Source organism: Aulostomus chinensis, chromosome 14, assembly GCF_037954235.1.
Source record: "Aulostomus chinensis isolate RoL2024-O1b breed Wild chromosome 14, RoL_Achi_v1.0, whole genome shotgun sequence".
In the NCBI taxonomy this organism is placed as follows: Eukaryota; Metazoa; Chordata; class Actinopteri; order Syngnathiformes; family Aulostomidae; genus Aulostomus; species Aulostomus chinensis.
The window spans coordinates 2,445,569-2,470,749 of NC_141333.1; the positions used below are offsets into that span (position 1 = coordinate 2,445,569).

General features: G+C 50.3%; 2 protein-coding genes across 3 annotated transcripts; one reads left to right on the plus strand and one right to left on the minus strand.

Moving 5' to 3' along the window:
* Positions 1–1,823: 1,823 nt before the first annotated feature.
* On the plus strand, positions 1,824–21,698 carry slc22a23b (solute carrier family 22 member 23b). 2 transcript variants are annotated; one of them, XM_086223497.1, is made up of 10 exons: positions 1,824–2,805; positions 5,576–5,679; positions 6,812–6,966; positions 15,280–15,466; positions 15,702–15,829; positions 16,873–16,975; positions 17,063–17,289; positions 18,225–18,257; positions 18,350–18,473; positions 19,137–21,698. In XM_086223497.1, exons 1-10 carry the CDS (start codon positions 2,377–2,379, stop codon positions 19,555–19,557), a joined length of 1,911 nt encoding a protein of 636 aa, XP_086079623.1. In that variant the 5' UTR covers positions 1,824–2,376; the 3' UTR covers positions 19,558–21,698. The 2 variants fall into 2 exon arrangements, with proteins under 2 accessions (XP_086079623.1, XP_086079624.1); XM_086223498.1 differs by lacking the exon at positions 1,824–2,805 and adding an exon at positions 5,056–5,088.
* psmg4 (proteasome (prosome, macropain) assembly chaperone 4) lies at positions 21,163–25,159 on the minus strand. The gene is made up of 3 exons (XM_086223500.1): positions 24,885–25,159; positions 24,068–24,143; positions 21,163–21,881 (listed from the first exon to the last, which is right to left on the minus strand). The coding sequence occupies exons 1-3, from the start codon at positions 25,059–25,061 to the stop codon at positions 21,760–21,762; spliced, it is 375 nt and encodes a 124-aa protein (XP_086079626.1). The 5' UTR covers positions 25,062–25,159; the 3' UTR covers positions 21,163–21,759.
* Positions 25,160–25,181: the final 22 nt, after the last annotated feature.

Genomic DNA, 25,181 nt, shown 5'->3' on the forward strand with positions numbered 1-25,181 from the left:
GACATTCAATATCTTGAGGTCGATTCTGGCGCTCATTTACATCAAGGCCCCTCCAGGGAAAATGCTGGAACATTCCTGGGGAAATCTACAAGTGTAAACCAGGCTTTATTTTTTCCAGATTTCCCAGCTCAGTGCCTGGTAACATTAGAGGGAAGATGAGGGAAAGCCATGTTGAGAATAAAAACAGGAACATGGAAGGGTGTATGACTGTCCTCCACAGGACACCTGGCCCCACCCATTACCGGCATCGCCATGTGAACAGGTGCAAGCCAGGAATGTTCCAGAAAAGAGGCTCCACGGGTGAACAGTGAAAATCACTAGAGGTGTTTGGAGGATATTCATCTTTACTAGAACGTCTATGTGAAAGAGGCTTTAGGAGAGAGAAAAGGGCTCAAATTCTGGCTGTCAATCACGCACGGAACACATCGGAGAAATAAAGGGAATAAATTGTGAACGATTTCTTTTTAGCAGCTGCCTGCAACAATTAAACAGTCAATAAGTCATTTATTAAAGTTGATCAGTGTTTTTGTGAGTCTAGCTGGGGGGGCACATTCTGTTTTTTTTTTTGGGGGGGGGGGCGGTGAGAATGCCTGAGCCAGCGCTGGTATGTGCTATAATAGGGTGTGGCAGCCTGTAACAGATGACACACTCACACACAGGCATGTTCTCCTCCTCCATCTTAAACCTTAACAAGCCTCTGAGGAGGAGGAGGAGGAGGGGTGGGGTGAAGAGGAGGAGGAGGAAGAGGAGGGGTGAAGAGGAGGAGGAGGAAAAGGTGGGGTGAAGAGGAGGTGAGAGATGAGCAGAGCTGAACCCAAGGTGTCACCTCGCTGTTACTGTCAGCCGCATGGCGTTCATTCATTCAGGCGAGGCAACTGCCAGGTAAACTAGTGTGTACACACACACACACACCGACTCCACTTGGTTTCCTTCAAAATCTCTGGATGGATGAATCCTCCTCCACGTGAAGAGGATCCTACGGATCTCATCGTGTCCTGGCTTCACAATAATGTGCAGAGATCAAAATAACATCTCGTGGCCACGAGTTAATCGCATCCACAGAACTCCAAACTCTTAGATTGAGGGAACATTCGGGTTTGTACCTTCCCCGGTGGAAGTTGTCTCATCTATTTGTCCCTCTGGCCTCCGCACCGGCAGGCCCCGCCCCCTCCCTCCCGGTCTGTCACTCAATTGAATCTCAAGGTCACACTCGCGCGCTCACCCGGGCGAGACCAGCTGCCTCGAGGACCCCTGGGCTTCTGCATCACTCTCAGCACACTCGCGTCTCACTCTCCGGCCTCGCGGCACCCGCCTCCAACTCCCCGCGTGTGTTTTCGGGTCGTTTAATTGCTTGATTGATTGACAGCTCCCGAAAGTGCTGCAAGGGCGCGCGGAATGTGGCGGTTTGCCGCCCCCGCGCGGCTGACAGGCGCAATATCACCCCACCACCCCTCTATTGTCTCCTCCAGCCTGTAACTACTGCTGCTTGTTCATGTGACGGTCAAGACAAGAAGTCTTATGACGTCAAACACCCTCCGCGGGACGTCCAGCACCCGCGTCGGCTCTCACAGGACCCGGATCAATACCTCCACCCTTGATCTTTATTATTAATCACCTCCAGTCGATGAGGGGGGGTTGAGTAACTGAGTAAATATCAGCGCTCTCTGGGCAGGGGCGTCACAAAGGGGCTCATTGTTGCCTGCAGTCGCCCTTTGAAGACGCTCCAATCAGGAGCATAGCGCGACCGGGGGGCGGGGTTTCGCCCCCCCCCCCCCCCTCTCTGCTCCAAGCCCCGCTTTGGCACCGTGTCCCATTGACTAGACAGCGACAGACCCGAGCAGCGTGTTCCACCTGAACCCGGCAGCTCGACCCTCAGAGAGGAGAGGAGATGGAGGAGCGGAGTGACGCGCACCTCCGGGAGGTCACGTCTGGACAGGTATGAGACCTGTGGCGCGCGACCCGCGGATGTTGAGAGGAGCCCACCCTGGATGTAGCTCCGTATTCCACTGCCGTACAACCCTCAGGCCCGGCCCAGATCAGCTCCACATGGACGGGTCCCGGTGCGGGAGCTGAAGTCATGGAACACAGCGCGCACGCCGGTGAGCGTGCCCCTCCGCTCACGCCCTCTCCTCCCCGGGAGCTCGGACAACCCCCGGTCCCTTCCAGACCCCTCGCCATGAGGGTTCGGTGATTCCGGTGCCCAGACCCAAGACCCCCTCTTTTTGGCTTTTGTCGGCTGCGTTCAGGATTTATCTGAGCTCCCTTTGTGTCGGGGGGGCTTAACGCAGCGCGCGCGGACGGCGGCAGAGCGGGTGGGGAGGGGGCGCTCCTTCACCCGCTGTTGCGCCCAGCTGCTCTGCTCGGGGCCGGGCCGTGATGGCAGCCGGCCGGGCGGAGGCGCAGGACCACCCGCCCGAGAACGGCTTCACCCCGCTGGAGCCCCCGGCGCCCCGGCTGCTGCCGCGCATCGACGGCTCGGTTCTGCCGTCTCTCGGGGGGTTCGGGAAACACCAGAAGCAGCTCGTGGTCCTGACCTGGATACCGGCGTTGTTCATCGGCTTCAGCCAGTTCTCGGATTATTTACTCCTGGCTCAGCCCAACGGCACGTGCGTGCAGCCCTCGGTCAACGAAAGCAACTGGACCACGGCGCCCCCGCCGGTGACCGTCACCGGCGGCGCGCCCGCGCTCCAGCTCAGAGTCAACGGCACCGGGTGGCAGGGAGACGGCGACGGCGGTGCGCTGTGCGCCTGCAAGGAGTGGAGGCTGGAGCTGCAGACGGGACTGAGTCAGAATGTGGTTACCAAGGTAACGAGAGAGGAGCAGGAAGGCCCGGGGAGGGAAGGAGCCTCTGCTCACCATCATCATCATCATCATCATCATCATCATCATCATCATCATCAGTGTTTAGAGCAAAGCTGAAACAAATACTACCACTGACAACTCACCCACTGACCTCAATACCAGTGTGTGTGTGTGTGTGTGTGTGTGTGTGTGAGTGTGTGTGTGTGTGTGTGTGTGGCTAAGCTCCAACTCGCGATTAGCACTGGCGATGTGGGAGTGTGTTTGGATTTCAGGGCTGCAGAGCTCAATGTGTGTGATAAAGAAAGTCAAACAGATGAAATATTCTTACACACACACACACACACACACACACACACACACACACACACACATACACACATACTTGTGTTGTTGTCCCATGGGTGGAAGTGAACAGGTGCAGTTCAGGGAAACCAAATTTAACCACCCAGACAAACTCGCTCCAGCAGTTCTTCTCCATCAGGTTCATTTATGTCCTTGTGAGTGAAACGGGGCTCCAGCAGGAGGGAGTTTCTGGGCTGCTTGGGCTCTGTGTCCCTGCACTGATGACCAGAGTGGATTTACATGCATTACTACACCTTCACCCCCCCCCCCCCCCCCCTCGAAGCAGCAGTTAGACTGCACCATCAGGCTCCTGCTGCTGGTGCGTGGGTCAGTGGTTCTTCAAGCTAATTTAACTAAAACATGAAGAACTAAACCATCTGAAGCAGCCATCACGATCGCTGTCGCGCTCCAGCATTAATAGAAGTATAATTACAGCGAAAGTCCAGCTGCTCCCATTGATTAACAAGTCGATCAAAAGAAAACTGATCTCCAAATATCATCGATCAATGTATGGCTTCCTCAGGTAAACTGTCAGACGTTTGCTTCAGACAACCTAAGGTTTGTTGGTGTTTGTCGGCGTCGCTACGAGTCGTGAGAAACTCTGACAGTTTATCAGTTAAACGACGATTCAACGAGTAAACAACGGGCGAGGAAAACAGCCGCGACTGGAACAGAGGCAGCTCAGTTGTGGGTCGCATCAGTGGAATCTCAAGAATCCTCTCGCCGCAAGAGTCCCCCCCCCCCCCCCCCCCCCAGCAGAGCAGGAACTTCTGAAGTCTCTCTGCAGTGTTTGGCTTCAGTGGCAGAGCGAGTTCAGCGCAGCACCCGGAGGCACGGCCGAGGTCGAGGTCAGAGCTGGGAGAACTATGGATCCGGCTGTGAGCACAGAGGAGCAGCAGAGGACCTCCCCTCACGCTGATGAAAGCACCTCATTGATTATTATTATCATTCCTGTGCAGGCGAGCAGTAATACGTCCCTTGTAGGAGCTGAAGGACAAACCACAGAGCAGCTAGACAGAGGAGTCGAGGCCGCATGGAGACTGAAGGCACGATCCCCGAGTTGGACCAACACGGCCGTGACATCAGTGGGGCCTTGAGGAACTTCCTCCTCTACCCTGAACCGCTACTGACACGTTTGACTGGAGCCATTTCTTAGATATTTCCGTCGCCTACCTTTAGCTCCTCCCACTGATGCCGACAATCATCAGTTCTGCTTTTCAGCTCGAAAACAATATTGGCCAGCAGGCCAAGAGAAGGGAACGTCAATCAGGGTCAAGTAGCAAGCAGCGGGATCCTGTTTTAGGACCGATAACTGCTGTGGCGTCGTACCGGCGCGAAAACTTGTGTTTTTAGTTTATGTACCACCCCAAGACAAAACAGTGTTATTCTGAAGTCAGGCTCACTTCCTGTAACCACCAGGTGGCGCTACGACTCATCTGCCCCCAAGTTTTATGGGTTCATCCTGAACTTCCCCACCAAGTTTGGTAAAAATCAGCCTTTTATTCTTTGGTGTAATCCTGCTGAGAGCCAAACAAACGCCACTGACAACATGAACTCATCGGCGCCTCCTCTGGCCTGGACTGTCTCTGCTCGACAGTGGAGGAACTGGGGAATTCAGGGTTCATTTTGTTTGTCCCTGGGGGAGATAAACAATGCAGCGCATTTGAGTAAAATACATGATTTTAATAAGTAATTATTAACTGGCTGGGCTGGTTTCGTAAAAACCACATTGACATCAGGACCAGAGGGGAACCGCAGCTGCGTGCGCGGTCTGTTTTCACGCGCTGGTGCTGAAAGTCCAACAAACCCATCCTGACTGCGCTCCTTCACCACCACGGCCATTTCATAACCAATAATCATCCTTGTCTCCTCTTCGGCTCAGCAGGGCGCTCGGCGAATCATTGCTGAAGATTATTTCCACTCTCAGCTGAATTGGCCTGCCAGGTCCTCCAGATACTCCCAACGTCGCACAATAGGCTCCGCATCTCGTTTCCACATGTGTCCTTGAGCCGCCGCGGTGTGTTCACTGACCCGTGGGCCTAGCGGAAAGAGTGGAAAACAATTGATTTGTGGTGTAAAAACCACACGCATGCTGCTGCTCTCGCTTTTGTCCCATCGGGTTCTCTCTCTCTCTCGGTCCGTCTCTCTTTTTTATTTCCCCCTCAAGATGCACATGTGATTTGAATATTTCAGGAGGATTCGTCGCATATTTGCACACTCATCAGCCTTCATGAATTATCAAAACGGCGGCTGGGAGTGGATGTGTTTGACTTGCGACGAGAGACGCCTGTGTTTCTTTTCTTGTCTCGTTCACTTCTTTTTTCTTTTTTTTTTAAAATGAGCTGCCAATGTTTAATTCTCTTTCATCTTATTTTCCGGGATGCTTCTCTGAGAACACGACTCACGTTCTCCTCTCTGCCTCTCGTTCCAGTGGAACCTGGTGTGTGACTCGGCCTGGAAGGTGCACATCGCCAAGTTTTCGTTGCTGGTGGGCTCCATATTTGGCTACCTAGTGATGGGTGTCATGGCTGACTGGTATGCTGCCGACTCTTTTTCTGTTTTGTGCTTCAGTGCAGCCTGGTTGGGAATAAAGATTTGTTTTTTTCAGATTAAAACGACGACATTACGGCTCTTCAGATCACGCAGGCGGTTTGAGTTTTATCTCCTGGAGTTAAACCTGTTTTCTTTGTTGCGTTTGAATTGTGTTCGTGCTGCAAGAGAAGGAGTTCTGTCCCATGTTTATAGATGCCACGGGACACGCCTGGCGGGTCAGTATGAAAATACGCGTCCTGTTTCCAGCAGGTTGTTGAGGAGAAATCCAGGAGGACCGGTTCTAAGACATGAGTTTTTGAAGGGATGAACACGGTCAAAGATGAACGTAAGCAGCCAAGATAATCGGGACGCTGTTTTCGGCTGACAGATTTTCATAATTTGTCCCTGACGATTAGCTCGAAATGTGTCAATCAAACGCCGGTTTGCGTGTCAGACCTGCCCCCAGAGACGCAAACGCCAATCAGGCTTAATCATTCAGTGCACTGATATCCTGTAAAACTTCAGCCGTGCACGTTATGTAACGAACTAGGTTACATAATTTTACGCCGCGAAAGATGACGTGCACACTGACCCGATGGCATCATCTCATCGGGTCAGCAAGAGTTTACAAACAATGCAGAACCTCAAACTCCTGATCGGCTACAAAGTGGCTCTATTAGCTCCAGAAAAACCTTTTCACTGTGCGGCCGGCAGTTTTCCCAGTAACCAGGGCCCAGAGAACAAATCTGCTGTTGAGCTCAGTGCAAGTCCAACAGAACCGGGCTGGGCTGAACCGCTCCCTTTGTTAGGGCCGACGAAGGAATGAAAGTCTTTTTTCCGTGAACAGACCCTTTCAGTTCCTTGGGTTCTTTGTGGTCACGTCTGCACCCTGAGAGCCACCTGAGCCGCCTCGTGGGAAAAAAAAGAAAGTCTTTGTATTGTGTTTAGGATCAGTAACCATGGAAACAATGTAAAGAAATGTGCAAGGCCAGTGGGGCCTCAGCTCTGACCCGACCCACTGACCTTCTGACCCCATGAGAACCGGGAAGTCCCAGCGGTCTGAAGGAAACAATGACTGGAACGGCCCCTTTCATCTGTGACAGTTGTCTTTCTCCTCCTCCTCTCTGCCTCGCAGGTTTGGCCGGCACCCTGTGTTGATCCTCTCTGTGCTCTTCATGCTGGTGTTTGGTCTGAGTGTTGCCTTCTCTGTCAACGTCACCATGTTCAGCACCTTGCGCTTCTTTGAGGGTTTCTGCATGGCAGGCCTCACTCTCTCCCTCTACGTGCTCAGTAAGTACAAGCCTCCCATCTGCCTGCTCTTATTCCTCCCTCTCTCCCTCTCTCTCTCTCTCTCTCTCTCCGCTCTCCTCCAGATCAGTGACAGAACCCAAAAAGTAGAGAGTCTCTAGATGCTCGCAATGTGGGACTGACAAGTAGACCCATCCACCCATCCATCCATCCATCCATCCATCCACCCATCCACCCATCCATCCATCCATCCATCCATCCATTCATTTTCTGTACTGCTTAACCGTTCAGGGTCACGGGGGGGGGGGGGGGGGCAAGACTGTGGAGCTAATTGCTCCATCAGGTTTAGTATCTTGCTCAAGGGCACTTCAACATAGTCACCGGGGGCAATGAGGATCGAACCAGCGACCCTGATGGTAGAAAACGTTGAAATATTGTTGTTGTTATTCCACCTAAAACAATCATCAGCTGGGTACCGTGGCTGGGAATTAATTGATTCCGAAATGTCCCCTAGGGTTGTTGCCCCCCCCCCCCCCCCCCCACACACACACACACACACACACACACACTGATGGTGCCATGCAATGACCCACCTACTCATCAAGAGCAGTTTTGGGTTCCATATCTTTGATCGAAGGCGCATCGGCAGGGAAGCAATGACAGAAACAGCAACAGCAGCTGCATATTAGCGCCCCTGACGTTAGCCTGTCAGAGGGAAGTGGTGCGTTCACATCTGACTCTTCGTCTACGATGTCGTATCAGCCAACAATTAAGGGTGATGACGTCATCAAAGCCATGGCAAAATTACGACTGTGAGTTGACTCAGCAATGGAAACAATGGCTGGAAAGGCTATTTTCCTGAGTTCCTGCGGGGGGGGCAATGCTTCATGTCTCCTCTGGGGCACCACAGAAGAGTCACAAACAGGCCAACGCGTTTAAAATGAAACATTACTGACTGATAGTGTTTTCATTTCTCCTGAGAATGTCCTCAGCCCACAGCTTCATCCCCCTCTCTCTCACACCGTCCTCCCTCTTTCAGGCCAGTGAGAGATTAGTCATACATTATGCGTGGAGCGGGGGCAGGCTGTGAGACTGGCTGGTGAGGCGGGTTTTCATCCCTCTCGGCGGGGGGTTCTTGATAAATCTCGGCTAAAGTGCTTCTAAAAACAAACAAACAAAATGGACGCCCAGAGCCGTCTGCCCAGCGACGGCTGAGAGTTTAATCTGCGATGTGATCAAAGGCAAACACAAACAATATTGTGGTTTGCGGCGAATGCCCTTTGGGTGGCGGAGAGATGTGAATGTAAAGGAGGATGAGGTTTAACCTTGCGGTGCGACTTCGAGGCTGAGGACTGTGACAGCGCTGTGGTGGGAGAGCCGGGATAACCACAGATAATCAGGGTCATTACAAAGAAATAGACGTGAAGTAGATAACGAGTCAGTGGCAACACAATCAGGAGGACGGCTGCAATTAGCACCCTTTCAAAGGAAACCCGAGTCATACTGGCATCAACAACCGCAGCTGAAACAGAGAAAATAAGAACTCGAGTTCTCAACAAGAATCAGTGCTTGCTGCACTGTGAGCTAAACGCTAATGTCGGAATGCTAACACGTCGATGCTTCGCTGTGTATGAATGCTCACATTTGTTAATTAACACAAAGTACAACCGAGGCAGACGGGACTATCGTGTAGGACTCATCACCCGATGAAGATTAACATCTGTACGAAGTTCATGACAGTTTGTTCAATTGTTGGTGACCGTCATCGCTACCCTGAGAGACGCGGCTAGCTTGGCAAAAATAAGATAGAATCATGTGCCTAGCTAGCATTTAGTCGCCTGGTTGAAGAGTTAAATTGTGAATCACATAGAACAGAGAGCTACATTTTCATGTACTGAAATTTCTGTCGATAAATAAATTCACAAATACACAAGTCTGTTTGGCGACGCATGTGGCTAACAGCTAATGTTAGCATGATGTGACTCAGCAGAGTTCACCACCAGAGGCCAACGGCTAAACGTTAGATATGAAAATTGTGGGGTTTGTTTCGATAAAAAATACAACAGATTAAAGTTTTAAACACCGACATTATTATATTAGAAGTGCTTCAAATGTACATGTACAGAAGCAGTAAAACCAGCAACTTTTGTTTCAGTAAAATCAGGCATAGTTCAGCCGTACAATCTAGCTAATCTTGAGCTAATATTTGTTATTTATGTGGAGACGACATCCGACTTCAGAGTTATTCATCACATAACATACAAACTGAAGCGTTCTCCTCTCCTTTTTCAAGTACGTTTTCAAGCACGCATGTTTGTGACAATGTTAGAGAAACACGCCTCAACGTGAAGAACAGATCCAGATAAGATACTGCGGTATTTTCTTCTAGACATTCCCTGAAGGGTTTTTCTGGTCTTTGTCAGGTGTTTTATCTTCCGTTTTTGAAAAAAAATGAAACCTGTCTTTCCCTCCACGTGTATCCCATGTAACATATCCATCGTTAGCCCCATTAGCATCATTGAATTATATTCTGGTTAAGTGTGGCTTTCTGGAGATTTATTAGTAGCAGCTGAAAAAAAAAACCTACCAAATTATACTGTTAAAATGGGCAAAAGTTCTTCTCCTTGTCTGTATTATGTGGAGCCAAGTTGGATTCATCACAACTTGCTGAAAAACCTGAAGATCTCAGGCCCGCCAACAAAGACCCGTCTGTTTGTTTGTGGGCTGACGAATCTCCACTAAAATTCTGTTTCAACTCATGACGCTCAGAATTTGTCTCTGTCTCATGAGTTGCTGTTCCAGCCATTTGGACGTCACCTTAAATACACTCCCTGGTCCAGGGAAGCTTCAGGGTTTTGTTTTTCGTTTTATTTTAACTCGGTGTGTATTCAGCAGTGACGGTGACGGAGAGAAGTACGTGTGCGGTGTGTGTCTCCATGTGGGAGAGGCCAGATTGTCTGCCTGCACTTTGAAGTTCAGCGGAAAAAAAGGTGTTTCTAGAGAGTGTGTGTGTGAGGTGTAGAGGAACACACACACACACACACTCTCACTCGGAGAAAAAGACTTTGATGTGAATTCACACAATGACAGCAGCTAACAGCCGCCGCCATCCCATTAACAGTAAGAAAACACGTAGAATAACCAGTATCGTGTGCATCATCCTCCAGGGCTGCAAGGAAACACTAAATTTTATTTTTTTGCGGATACAAAGTGGACACCCAGTCAGAGATTTCTCCTGACCTGACGCCTTCCGCTTGTTAGGAGTTCTTGCTACCGAAGCTACGACCAGAAACAAATGAACAACCTCAACAATCAGCGCCGCCGAGTCCACTGCAGGGTCACCTGACCCGGGACCCGGTGCTTATTAAACCTGTGGAAAGCAACTGGTGGCAGGTTTTTTTGGGGAGAGGGGCTTCAGCTGATCAGTCTGACCCCCCAGGCCTCCTGTGCTAAAGGGACACTGATTTTGGGTGCCCTCTGTTTGAGCCGGCTGGACATTTTCATATCGCAGCGATTCCTCGCACCAGCAGACGCGAGGGGCCAAAGCCACAAAACGTAGCTGCAATGAACCGCCGTCTCCCTTTAATGTTTCCTCAGCAGTGGACGGTGGAGCGAAGCCCCTCAGAACCGTATCTCCCCGCTGCAGCAGGGACGCCGTGGGATCAGTTGGAGTCGTGCGTCTCAGCCCAGTCAGTCAGGACCGGTCCTTGATCTCGCTGCGCTGCTTGAGTGCGTGTTGGGAGATGGATGTCAGCGTAAATAAAAGATGAGAGCCGGTGATTTAACCTCTGAGACGTGTTCCCGCCAGTAGGATTACGCTAAAACCTAAGATGCAGATTTTCGCTAAATGTGAGAGGGCCAGAATAGTCATAGCGCCACCTGGTGGGGACAGGAATTGCCACGCTTGACCGTTCACCTTGACAGAGGGATGTTGGGGTGTTTTTCCAGTGTTGCATTTGCAGCTGAGCGCTCAGCAGGAGGAAGCAGATCAGAAACATAAAACCACCGGGAGCGGCTTCAGGAGGATTGTGTGGAAACGGCACGTGTGCGTTTGTGTCATACGCGCCATTGTGCTGCTGAACTGCTCTTCCTGCCTGCCTGCTCCTCCACCTCCTGCCAAAGAAACACACTGAATTTCTGCTTCTAAATCCATCAGACCCTTTTCCATTTTCGCTCCCTGCTTCCCTTGCTGCTCCCGTGCCCATTCATCCCCCTCCACCCCTCCCCCCACTCAATACCATTTCATTATTAACCCACCCTCACTCGCTCATTTTCTCATCGTGTGGTTATCTCGCTCCAGCATGCAGCGAATAATCAAGTCCACCGAAGCTGGCAGCAGAAGCTCCAGCGCGTCCTGCTCATGTAAACGTGTCGCCGTGTGTGTGTGTGTGTGTGTGTGTGTGTGTATTTGTGTGTGGCGCCCGTTCTGGACGGATTTATTAGTGGATCATTTAGAGGTCTGCCCAGTGGGAGCAGTTAGAGCACTTCTCCTGGTACTTGCTTTTCTCTTAGTTTGATGTTTTAATTGACCGAACCCAAAGTATCGGCTGAAACAAAGCGTCAGATTACAAGACTCAGGACCAAAAGTTTACAATCAACTTCTCCACAGCAGCCAGTTTAAAATCTCGTCTCTCGTTTACGTCTGCAAAGCCGGTGCTTCGTTGCCTCAAGCTGAACGTCCTGCTGACACCCACCGACTCACAGAGGTTTTCTGCAAAGGGAAAATCTTTCACCTGCGTTCAGTCCCACGTCAAACGAGCCTGCCGTCTACACGGGTGTCTCCCGCCGACCGCCGATCTCAGTCACAGATTCAACTGCGGCGGCGCTGCAGCGTCACTCAGCCGCTTCTGAGTTTGGAAAACAGACTGCAGCTAAACATACAACAGAAATACAGCCACCGTCCTCCGTGCTGCTTTGACTACAACTACCAAAGACTGTAAACAAGCCGGAGATACAACACTCAGTGACAAACGCCCGTGTGATGGAGGACACGACAGCGTCTGATTCTGCTTGAACTGTTACGAGTCACTCTGCGTCGTAGGTGATTTAGTAGAAACGTATCAGAGAGAATCAGCAGGCTGAGTCTGTGTCCCCAGCTGAGTCAGCAGCCGTCCCTCCTCCACCTCCGGCTCATGACAACACGCCGGCGTGCAGAACTCCAGGAGCTGCGTGTCTCTTCCATGAGCTCACACAGACAAAGAGAGGAAGAGGCAAAGATGTTAACCTTGTCTCGCTGGTGGGAAAGCAAATGCAGCCTCATTCCTTTGGGTCTGTGCAAATGTCAGGATTAAGAAGCTACAGCGCCGCAGCGCCGCTTCCTGAGCACCACAGAGCGTGGCTCTGGAAGGTCTGGCGACGGCAGCTGCGGTCAGCCGGGATCGCGGCAAGTACAAACGTGTCCCAAACCTGAACTGATCTCAAGTCTTCTGGGGCAAATCCAAGTTTGTCAGAACAAGTTTCAAGTCAGGGGAACAAGTCCTGATTCACAGCAGCACAAGTGTTTGTACCCGATGTGCCGAGCACCGCTGCCTTCAGGCCTGGACTCTCATCAGAGATCTGACACTGTGGGGTCCAGCTCCCTCAGTTTCCTGTTCGATGATCAAATATCAAATATGGCCGCCTCATCGCCACGGTAACCGTGAGTTCTGAAGGAGGTTCTGACCACACCTGAGAGGAGGCTATCAGTGTTTAACAACGCAACTTCCTGTTGCCACCAGGCGGTGCTGTAACGGGTCGGTCCTCATGGGCCCATTCCCCTCCCCCCTCCAGCTAGCCTGATGAAAATCCGTTGCTATAGAGACCTGCTTCAATACAACCTCTTTGTGGTAAAGTGACATACTGTACTGCAGAAGTGGAACCAACAGAGAGTACACATACAGGCAGTACAGTGTAGGAGGCAGAAGTACAACATCGCCAGAAAACTAATTACTGAAGTACAAATACCAGAAACTCTTGTGAAGTGCAGTAACACAGTACTTCATTAGTGCATCCATCAACATCACACACTCATGGTGGTTCTCAGTGGTGCTGTCATAGATCTGATGGCCGTTCCCCCTCAGCTCCCCTGCCCCGGGCAAGTGTAGCGAACCACCCACAGTGGGCGGGGGGGGGGGGGCCTGTCAGCCGCCCATCAGCAGAGATCGGCGACTCTGGGTTGTGCCTCTCTTTGTCTGCCGTCCTGCCACTGTAGTTCTTGTTTCGAGCAACTGTTCAGATGTAAAGACAGTGGAGGACGGGGGTAAAGAGGGAGGGGGGGAGGTGGGGGATGGTGGCTGACAGAGGGAGAGCCACTTCAGTGCTGATGAGCAAGAGGGAAGAGTGGGGGGGGGGGGGCAGCCCACAGGGGGGCATGAGATAATCAGCACAAGGAGAGCCATTCTACCACTCCGCTGGAACAAAAGGTCTTTGCCACCGTGTGTGTGTGTCTGTGTGTGTGTGTGTGTGTCTGTGTGTGTGTGTGTCTGTGTGTGTGTCTGTGTGTGTGTGTGTCTGTGTGTGTGTGTGTCTGTGTGTGTGAGTGAGAGCCGGCAGCATCAGACGCCTCTCAAGGGAGGTGAGGATTGTTTTTTGTTCCTCGGCTCAGTTTGGGATGCGCCGCCTCTGCCAAGGTGCAGTTAATTTCTGGAGTCTGTCGCTCAGTACACTCATTGAAGTAGTACTTTGTACTTGAACGCCACATTAACAACAGGACTTTGACTTGAAACGGTCAGCAACCACAGCACTGCTGCACTGACTTCATATTTACCGGTGATCATTTACTCCAGTAACTTCCTGTTTCACTTCTGTTCGCTACCTCAAGTATGAATAATTAATAATAACACACACATTTTAGCATATTAACACAGCATTTTCATCTTATTGCCCTCCTGCCAGGCTCTTCTGTCTCCTTCTCCCCACATGTACTGTAAACTCAGCACAGTTATGAGGTACTCTGAGTGCTGCCGTCCGCTCCACTGCAGTATTTGAGAGCTACTTTTATAGTGAAATTACACAAACAAACTGTGATTTTCCTCCTAACACACTGACAACACCGACTGCCAGGAGTTCTAGTCAGTGGCGGAGAAAGAGTTAATACTGTATGTACTAGTACCGCATATTCATTGAGCCTAGAAATACCACATTGCAGGTGAATGCATCCGAGACGCGTCCTTGTCCTTTGACCACAGGAACCTTCATCGGTTCTTCTCTCGGGTCGCAGTGGAACTCTGAACCAAATGCGAGGAACTTTGCCCGGCGACGTCTCAGTAACGAGTACAGGATGTACAGTACAGATGGAAAAACTTCAAAACAGAAGTCCTCCAGGTCCCAGCTGTCGCTGGCGCCGAGGAATAAACTCCACCATGTTTGTTAAATCGCTCCACATCATAGACGCTCGATAACATGAGAATACTGCCAGCTGCAGTATTAATGATGCATAATGCATGTATAAGAACACGGCGCTCATTAAAACTGCATTCATTTACTCTGGACTCCTAAAAGTGCTCCTCCTTTACTCCTTTACATGGTACTCTGGACTGCTACAGAGTATTTTTATCAATATGGCAGTACTACCTCTACCTCACAGTAAAAGGTCAATATATTTGTTCCGCTGCCGGATGAAGGACAGACGGACGGCGCTCACGCTCGATGTGAGTCCCCTCGTCTGTTGTGGAACACGGGGGGGGGGGGGGGGGGGGTCTCTCCATTAATGCCTTCATTTTGACCTCCTGTCTTGAGCTCTAACTGAATCGTTTTCTACTCGTCCTCTTATCTCCACATCTTCCTCTCCCCTTCTCTCTCCCTCTCTCTCTCCATTATTATTCTTTGGGAGGTTCCACCGATGAATGGAGGGACTCTCTCATGTCCTTCAGAGGGAGAAGTCATTTGTATTCCGGTCCTCTCTTCCGATTTAATTCCCTCCCTCCTGTTGCCTTTCCTCCTTCTCTTTCTCTCATTTCCACCATAAGAAGTGACAGTACACCAGCCCAGGTTAGAGAGCCTCCCGCCCCCCCTCCTTCTCCTCCCCCTCCTCCTCACACCCACAATGGTCACCTTCAAAAAGACCTTGCCATATGGACCAGGCCATCTGGACTGTACCACGTTACAAGAAGGAGGGGAACTCACTCAGAAGGCTTTCCCTGCTAAGTTCTTAATGTGCTCGGGTGTTAAACTCGTGGGGTCTCGGGGGGGGGGGGGGGGGGGGGGGTCGGACCACTGATAGGAATCCTCAATAATTCAGAGAGGAAACTCAATACGGGGGGCGGCCATGGAGGGAACCTCCCCCCTCCAGGCCATTATGACTCCGTTAATGATCTCACGCAGCTTCACGTCTCCACTCCTGGACGCTAAATCTCCCTCTCCCTCTCTTGACTTCAGGGGTTGAGCTGTGTTTGCCTGGCTGGCGGTTCTCCATGACCATGGTGGCCAGTTTTCTGACGGTGGGCGGGCAGCTACTGATGCCAGGGGTGGCCGCTCTCTGCCGCAATTGGCCGCACCGGGATGACTGGCAGGTCCTGCAGATTGTAATAATAAGCCCTTTCGTTTTGATGCTGCCCTACGTCTGGTGAGTCCCGCCCTCTGAGGAAATCCACTGCAGGGGGGGGCAGATTCTTCTGGTGCTGAGCTGCCAGGCAATGGCTTGTACAAACACACAGTTCCACACAGCTCTGAGCACATTGTCCCACTAGCAAACAATACTCTTCTTCTCTTGTTGTCGTCCCCCCCCCCCCCCGTCTCCTCTTGTTCTGGTCTGTCGTTTCTCCCTCCATTTATGTTTCTGTCTCTTTTCTTCTCTGCAGGATTTTTCCCGAGTCGCTGCGCTGGTTGTTGGCCACCCAGCACTACAGACGCTCCAAAGCAATGATGCTGCGCATCGCCAGGAAAAACCAGGTTGACATGACAACCGAGCCCAGTGGAGTTCTTTCAGGTGACGACGACTTCAGAGATGAAGTCATTCTGCCGACCAAATTTATACTTTCTGCTGATTTATTCACTTCATGATGCAAATGCATGTAAACAGCAGGGGCTCCCCAAAGAGTGATGCTTTCCAGGAGTCCGTCTTTCTAAAACGAGTCGGTCGTTCTGTTCTGAGAAACTCAAGCCTTCATGAGACGAGCAGCCCCACCGTGCTAAGAATCCTCCATCATTTACTGAGTTATCATTACTTTCATATGATTCATGATTTGTTCATAATTTTTGCGTAACCTTGCCAACACACTGACCTCCAGGGGGCAGGAGTACACACACCTGGGCGCGTCTGATAGGTCGAGCTGGGGGGGTCGAGAGGCACCTGTGGTCAGGAGGATCAAAGCGTTGATGTACTTGATGTGTGATGAAATGAACACGCAACCAACACACAACGCCTCAAAGACGCCGGGTCACGCGTGCACACGGCGGGGCGTTCGTATGATGAAATGTGATCGCAATCAAACACAGAAGATCAGACGTGATTGAACGGGAAGATCAATAAATCTGACGTCCGTCACTCACGATGACGAGCGAAGCCTGACAAGATCACGATGCATTGTTCTTTTCCTAAAAACACGCCACCAACGAGGTGTTTCACCTCGTCTTTATGGTCCAGCGTGAGCTCGGGTGAGGAATCTGGATCAGCACGCGGATCAGAACCTTCATCTGATATCTGGTCCAGATCCCCTCTCGAGCCTGAAGGAACCACAGCGAAATTATTTATGTAGATTTGTAAGCAGAAGTAAAAAAATACGAATAAGTAAATCCACAGTGGGGGACCGACACAGAGCTACGTTCCTCCATCTGGTCGTAAAGTTCAGAGACAAGCAGCACTGTGCTGGACCGGCAACGCCCGTGCGCCCCCCACCCACTACGCCGCTGCGAGCCGGCAGACCGATAGATGATGGAGCTCCTGGTTCTGTTGAAGAACTTTCAGAGCTAAAAGTCCCCGAGGGGCTGTTGGTGAGAGGAAGGTCTCCAGGTGTGTGTTTGCTGTTTCAGAGCTGGAGCAGGAGCTGCACAAGAAACCCCAGAGGACCTGCATCGTCAAGATGATGAGCACCAGGAACCTGTGGAAGAACATCGTGGTGCTCTGTGTCAACTCGTGAGTGTGGCGGCGAGGCCTCGCCGACAAAGCCAACATCTGTGGCATCCCTACGCCCGTCTGATCGCTGTTTGTGTCTCTGCGCAGGCTGACGGGTTATGGGATCCACCACTGCTTCGCCCGCAGCATGTTGGACCCCGAGGCCCAGCCCACTGCTCTGTGCCACGCGGACTATTACACGATAGCTGGCATCGCCGTGGCAACCTGCCTGGCACTTTGCCCCATGGTGGCGTTGATGGGGCGACGCGGAGGGCTGCTGACCTTCATGATCATCACGGCGCTGGCATCGCTTCTGCAGCTGGGTTTGCTGAACCGTGAGTCACCGCACACAACAGACACAGCAGCAGGGCGCCATCGTAGCCGGAGTCCCGCCCCCAATGAACACCAGAACCAAAACATATCAGGCTTTTAACCGCAGTGGGAACGGGTTCAATCCGGATTCACTCCCAGATCAAATCTGCCAGCAGAAGGCTGGTGCTGACGTGAACCTCAGACCCTCACAGGTCGCAGCGCCGCCGTCACCTGCGCCTGCCGAGCCAGACGGGCCCGCTGCGGTCACCGCAACCGGAGCTCCTGGCTTTGATTTTAAAAAGCTGGTTTTCCTTGTTTGTTTGTGAACAGCAAAACAATTTCAAGTTTTATGTTGCACCTCAGTAATTTTTGAGGTGTACATGTACCACAAGAGAACTTTTAATGTACGTAGAGATCACGAGTAACCATCAGGTTTGAACTGGATTTCAGTCAAAAGATGAAGTACAAATATCAGCCGAGGTACTTGGACTCAACCCCGCCGCATCGCCACCTCCCTCCCCTGCAACGAAGCAGTTAAATCTACATTTTCTTGACCTTCCATCTATAAATAATAACAAAAGACTAATAATTATCAAACGAACATTCCCACGTTGTCCCTCGTCACGCAGTGCTGCACGCGCGCCGCTGCTCCTCTGCTCTCCTCGTTTACCGGAGCTTTCACACCGAGCCTGGGTAACGAGCACAGGAGGAGGAAACAAAGCTTCCTCTCGCATTTTCCTGCTAGAGCTGAGAGTTTGGGGGGGGGGGGGGCACTGAGCAGACGGCGCTGCGGCTGCACATGCACCGTTAAGCCAGCAGAGCGCCGCATCTCCTCTCCCGGTGACCTACATCTGCAGAGTGTGTGGTCATTATTTTCAGCCTTGTTTGTGTCTCAGCGGTTGTGCTCACTAGTGTGGTGTTTCTCTCCCATCCTCCGACGCTCGCTGATGGAACGCAGTGATCGGGAAGTACAGTCTCCGGCACGACACAGGTACAGCCGCCGCCGTCACATGACATCTAAACTCAGGGATGCCGCCGCCTGCCGGCCGGGTCACTTACATTTTCTCATCCTCTTCCACTCAGTCCTGCGAGACACGCTGAACAGGAAATTCTCTGTGGCCTTCTCCATCATCGGCATGTTCTCCTCCCACGCCGTCAGCATCCTCAGCATCTTCTTCTCTGCTGAAATCACTCCGACTGTCATCAGGTGAGCCTGCGTGGTCACAAACACTCGGTCAAGGAAGCCGCCAGACGTCACTCTTATCATTTCATACGAACACCCTTTGTGCTGAGGCTCTGAGTCGCAGCCTGCTCTCCCCCCGTTGTGCAGTTTATCTACAAAATAAAAATACCTGCATTTATTTTCATGGAAACTTCACCAGGAGTGCAGAGAACGTTGTTGCAGTACTGAAGAAGTTCTTTCGTTCACTTTCTTTAAAAGGTTTTTGTGACATTTTAATTGAATTCCCTGGAAATATTTCATAGACCTTTGTGATTGAAATCAGGCCAATTTCTTATATTAATGGTGATAAAACCACAAATATGTGACAGTTCCACACGTGAAAGGACAAAGGAACAAATTTAGGAAGTAAATAATGACAAGAGTTTGCTAATTCCTGTTTCTCAAAGCTCAATGAAGGATTTCTCAGTAGCTTTGTGTAGTTAGTTGTACCTCCTATTGTACTTTTACTTCGTGCCCCTGCCGGTTCTCTGGGCCTTTACCATAAAGGTTAAAATAAAGGTGCACTCAAAATTTCAGGGGCTGGCCTATTATGTTTAACTGTGGGTCACAGCTCTGGTTCAGGAGTTGCTAACTGGCTCCATCTAGTGGTGAGGCCTTGACTGACACGGGAACTGCTCTTTCGTCCAGGGGTGGAGGTCTGGGTTTGGTTCTGGCCAGCGCCGGCTTCGGCATGCTCACCGCGCCCATCATGGAGCTCCACAACCAGAAGGGCTACTTCCTGCATCACGTGATCTTCGCCTGCTGCACCCTGCTGTGCATCATCTGCCTGCTGCTGCTGCCTGAGCCCCGGGGTCAGCCGCTGCCCGAGAGCCTGGCGGATGGAGAGACCTTCACCCGGCAGACCCTGCTCCATCCCGGAGAGCAGCACCTCCTCCTCGCCAAGAGTGACAGGGACTACTCCCGTGTCCACGACACACCGCTACACCTCTCAGCCACCGGGGGAGCAACAGTAGCAGCAGCCACCGCTCTGGCAGCGGTTCCTGCCTCCTATTCCCTGGCCACTGGCGGCGAGGTGATAGGCAACCGTGCGATAGCCAACGGAGTGTGAGCATCAGCAGCCTCCCACCCCACCCCAGAATTAACTGAACCTGTGACAGAAAACTCTTAAGGGATGAAATAATTGTTTGGATGAACTGTGAAACGGTGATTTGTGTCATTTGTAGTGAATATGATTCCTTCAGGAGCTGCCAAAAATATTGAACTGAGGTCTTCAGCGGTGACGTTCTTGCACTGACGTGGGCTCTTTCACGAGTGACGAGGCAGAGTGGAGCGGACCAGCTATCAGCAACGGGAGTCCCCCGTTTGTGGCGCCGACTCGTTGAACAGAGGATTTCACTGCATCCTCTAACTTTGTACGTTATTTTTGCACTAAATGTCAGAGACACAATCAAGTGTTTGTGATTTTTAGCCGACACGTTGGAGATCCAGGGACCGGCTAAACCACTACCACTCTTTTGCATGAAAGGGCACAAATTATTTGTTTTTTTTTTACTTCTTATTTGTGGTCCCTCGGGTTCAAGTCCAACGTGGCACTTTATCCTCAGAGGTGAGGCCAGCCTAGGCGCTGGTTTCTGGAGTGAGCTGTGGTTGCATGATGGCTGTCGGATTCAAAGAGAGACGCCAACTTTTTGTGAAACCCTCTTATTGTCCGTCGTCCCGCGAGCCGGACTCAAAGACAGAGACGCTGGTTGTACCTCAGAAGCGATAACACCTCCATGCAGTAGTTTGCGTATTTTAACGTAGCAACATGTCTACACTTTGAGGACTAAGAGTCCTGTACGAAGAACGTGACAGAAATAGGACACAAGTGCTAAAAACGGTACATTATTTAAGTGTTCACACTGCTGAGCTCTGGGTTTCCCTAGAATGCAACATGAGACACACGGAGACCAGCTAGGCGCTAGTTAGCTTAGCACAATGAACAGTAGTGAGGGGGAAGTGTTCGCGTACTTCGGTCCAGTTTCGTCAAATACACTTCTCTTTCCTTTGCCTACATGAATGTCGTGAGAGTTGTGATAAAACTTGTCAGAAAATCCTTTAAAAATTTCAAGACATTGTGGTGTAAGAATCAGACATGTGGCCGGAACTACTTTCCTGACTGGGCGCAGTCATTTGACGCAGCACCTTGAAAGCCTCACGACTGGAAGAGTGACTGCTGCTCCTGATGATGGTGGACGTGAGAAGGAACCAAGAGGAGGAGGGTTATGTTTCCTTCCTGAGTCAACGGATACGCTAACACTTCCCATCCGCTCCCATTTACTATGCTAAGCTAACTAGCATGGGTCTTACCTCTGTAATGTAGCACAGAGGAGAGGAGGTTCTCTAACTTCTCGTCCAGTTCCGGGGACGATGGACAATCAGGGTGTTTCACAAACAGTTGTAACGTTCCTCTGCCAAGCAGCCGGAGACCCTGGCAGCGCGTAACCTCGAGAGGCCGCGGGGAACGCTGAGCACGCGTGAGAGTTGAACGGACATGAGAGCGCACTATGTCTGATGATGCATCTTCATTCAAACGGCTTTATCACGGCGTCTCTGTTCCTTTCACTCGACAGAGAAGACACAATGTAATTTAAGAAAACCAGTATTTATTTTGTCATGTTGCCAAGGGCGATTCTGTTGCTTGAAATACCTCCTTGACTAGCAAACACTCCAACTCTCACCCCCTGTTCTCTGTACTGTGGTAATGTTGTAACTCTAGCCAGAAAGCACAATACTTTAGTTTTTTAAAAATTTGTAACAACTAGAATAGAGCAGCAGCAGCCTGCATAGACTTGATGTGACTCGTGTATATTGATGCAAGTAAACCTTAGGAGTGCGTAAAAGGTTTGTTCGTGTGCCATCGACGATGTACCGACCGCTCACCTTAGAGAATATAAGCACATTAAATAGATGAAACAGCCAATAAACCATCTTTTGTCCTAATATTCCTGAATCATCGCAACCAAACATCTTCCATTTTTTTTAAAGTCATATTTATTACATGGCATGTATCGATATTTCAAACACCCTTGAGGTTTGCTCGTTCCAACAGTTCAACACTCGGGGAAAAAAAAAAGAAAGAGGAAAAACAACCACTAATGCTGTTTTCTAAGTGTTATTTTTTTAATGATGCATTTGTACAAAAAGCCATAGGCCTACATGTTTTGATAATAAACCACTTAATTTATTGTGTCAATAAAAGATCACGTGACGTGACTGGTGTGGTGACTGTGGTGTCAGAGAGGCGGGGCCTGAGGTCGACCTCGGAGGCTCAGAAGAGTTCTGGGTGGAGCTCCAGTTCCGTTTTGATCCGGTTCTCCACCAGGAGGGAGAGGCTGGCGTCGGTCACCGGGAGGCTGTAGCTCACAAACACCTGCTTCTTGGTCTTCTTTGCTGTCGAACACAAACAATCATCAGCCGCCGTGGGGCTGAGGCGCGTCTCTCCTCGGCCGTCAGATGTGTTTTTCTGATTGCTGCACGGTTCATTGCGCAGCTTTGTGGTTGGTTTACACACTGAAACATTCAGAACCATCACCAGCCGCTCCTCTGACTTCTGCAGTGTCGTGTCTTGAGCTCTTGATTTGAGTCACAAATCCCCCAAAACTTCCATCAGGCCGGTTTTAATGAAACAGCTCGGAGTTTCCACGGTTAGAACCGGCTCGTCGTTGACCTCCCCGGGGTTAAAGTGACACAAACGTTCCATCACACACCATCTTATCAGTGAGGAGCCTGAGGTGAGCGGCGCTCGCTCGGTCACGTGACACACAACAACAACCAAAACTGAAAATGTCTGACAATCGGGGTTTGTGACATTCACTCTGACGAAAGGGGAAGAAAACCTACATCCCATACATTTTCAGCGGAACTCCAAACTTTTACCATCTAACATTTGACGACTCAACACTTTTTGAAACGTTCCTGAGGAAACAAGACATTTATTAGCAGCGATCAAATCCCAAAATGCCCAGAACTTTTTTTTGTAGATCCTGTTGAAAGTTTAATTTAGTTCAGTTTCCCCAGTGAAAGTTCATTAAACACGACTAAGAATGCGAAGGGCTCACGCTGGGCCCCGGCGCTGCTTGGAGGCCTCTCTTTTCTTTTTTACTTTACTCTGAACTTCATGGCCTCAGGCCTGGTTTATGCTTCTCTACGCCGGAGCCTGACGTGCACCTCCAAAAAATCCTGACGACGCGTTGCGTCGACAAATGTGTTACGTCTCCAGAAGAAAACGGCCACAAGAAGACATGTTCAAAGTTTACAGTTTGATTCATGAAAGCAAACAGTCGCTCAAAGAAAAGCACTGGACTTTCTGTTGAAAATAGTTTTGGTTTGGAATCCGTCAAGAGCCCCCAAACTAGTGATGTGCGGATCGATACTGAAATATCAATACTTCCAATACCAGATCTCTAGGTTCTAAAATCGATTCTCAAATCAAAATATCGATCCTTTTGATACTTCAGTCATTTGAGATTATGTATATCATTAACAAGAACAAAGTGGAAAATATTTAAACTATCGAGATCTTGGATAAATGTCATAGTTGGTGGGAACTACTTTTTCTTCCGCCTGGGTAAGAGCGTAATGCGGAAGCACAGCAGCGCTCACGCGCTGCTCGCTCAGTCACTCACTCACTCGCAATGGCGGAGCGTAAGCGGAGTGCTGTGTGGAGCTACTTCAGCTCCACAAACAGCCAAGAGGCAGTGTGCGATACATGTGGGGAAACAGAAGTTGTGGCAACACAGCAAAACTCGTGAAACACCTGAGGTTGTCCCACAACACAGAGTATGAGGCATTTGCTGTCAATCGGACAGAGGAGGAGAGCGCAGCTTCAGGTGCTGCTGCTGGTAGGGCAAGACAGACGTCTGTGGCCGAGTCCTTCTGTGCTGCAGGCTGGCACTATCCAGGTAACAAGTAAAAATATGGAACTTAAGCGGTGCCCAGCACTGTTGCTGTTGATCAAATTAATATGGTTATGAAAAGTAACAAAATAAATACACACTTCAAAAAATAGTTGCATGAGTTCATCTTGGATTAATAACAGGGTTTATTATTTTACATGTTTTCTTTTCTTCTTGAACTTGAGACTATTTTCATATATTTTATATGGCTGTGTCCTCTGTTTTTCTGTTGGCTTGTATAAGAAGAAGGCTGCTGCCTCAAGTTTGAAATATATATAAGCAATGACTTGGATTTCTTGTATTTTTGTGAGGCCATGATTTGAAATACACTACTTTTTTCAGATTTACCAGACACATTAGGTGTAATTGCACAAAGTATCGGTATCAGATCGGTATCGCCGATACCAGCATGAATTTTACTCAGTATCGGATCGGAAATGAAATTGGTGGTATCGAACATCACTACCCCAAACCATACAAAGACAGCCACGCCCCCTCGCGGCTTGGCGGTGAATTGCAGAGCAACGCGTTCCATCGACACAGAACTTCGAATGCTCAATGGCGGCGTGGTCTTCGCCGTCGCCGCGACGCAGAAGCATAAACCAGGGTTAAACCATAGTTGTAGGAGTGTGTCGACTCCAATAATCCCACTGAGATGAAATCACTCCATGAAAACGTTACCTAATCTCTGGGCCAGGGAGTTCGGCGCGGTGTTGGACGGGTCCCCCAGGACCAACGTGGACAGTGGCATCGAGTCCTGGAAACACAGAGCAGCAGTGAGACTGGGCGGTCAAGGTGCTTCCTCTCTCCATCCCTGCTCGCCCTCATGAACGTAGACCACTCAGGCGTTTGTGTCCAAGCCCTGGAGAGAATTTAACCTGTGGTTTGTGGCGCAGCTGAAGAAGTCGTGAGCGGCTTCAGGCTGCAGGAAGGAGCAGCACAGCAGGAGCGTCAAGAAAACGTTTCCTGGAGGTGATAGAACCCTGAAGCGACAGGTGGACGACACCACCTCCTCCAACAAGAGGACACTGGCTGTGCCCACCACATTCTACATGATTCACTGTCAGTTTCACCCTTCATAACTGACGATCCCCCTGAGAATAAAGGGTTAAATACACTACGGATGAACTGTGGAGCAACGCAGGCGAGTAGTATTTTCGCAGTAGTACCAGTCAGTACTCGGCACTACCAACAGTTTCATTCGTGGACACACTTGAAGACATGAATGACAAAAGCAAACTAACCCTAAATCACTGAATGTCAGAGAGATCAATTATGAACAGCTTCCTACGTATTTATATTTCTAGTAATGTGCCAACAAACTTAATTGGTTAAGTAATTTTTCGGCTCCGCTTCAAACGAAGCACCAAGCAATCACGTGACTGCTGGAGGGAAGCGTTTCGTGTTGGACCTCAGAATGAAGTCGCATCCTCCAGGACTTAATACAACACACCGACCCCCCCCCCCAAGAGGCAGCACAACGGAGGGGATAACTTACATATTTGCTGCTCATTGAAACCGCCAAGTTGGACAGAACCGGACTCGAACCGACCCAGAGGAAGAAGCCGCCGTTCAGCTTCATGACATGGAAGTGCACCGTCTGCTCCAAAATCTTTTCGGAAAAATTGTGAACCGAAATGGCTCCTGGCACTGCTCCGTTCTGTGTTTCATTCATTTTCCTTCTCTCTTTATTAACTTCAGGGTGCAAGCTAGCAACACGCTGTAAACACAAACCTCAACTTCCGGGTTCAGACCGAAGCAATCGATAGCCGGTGCTTAGCTGCGCAGCAGCGGG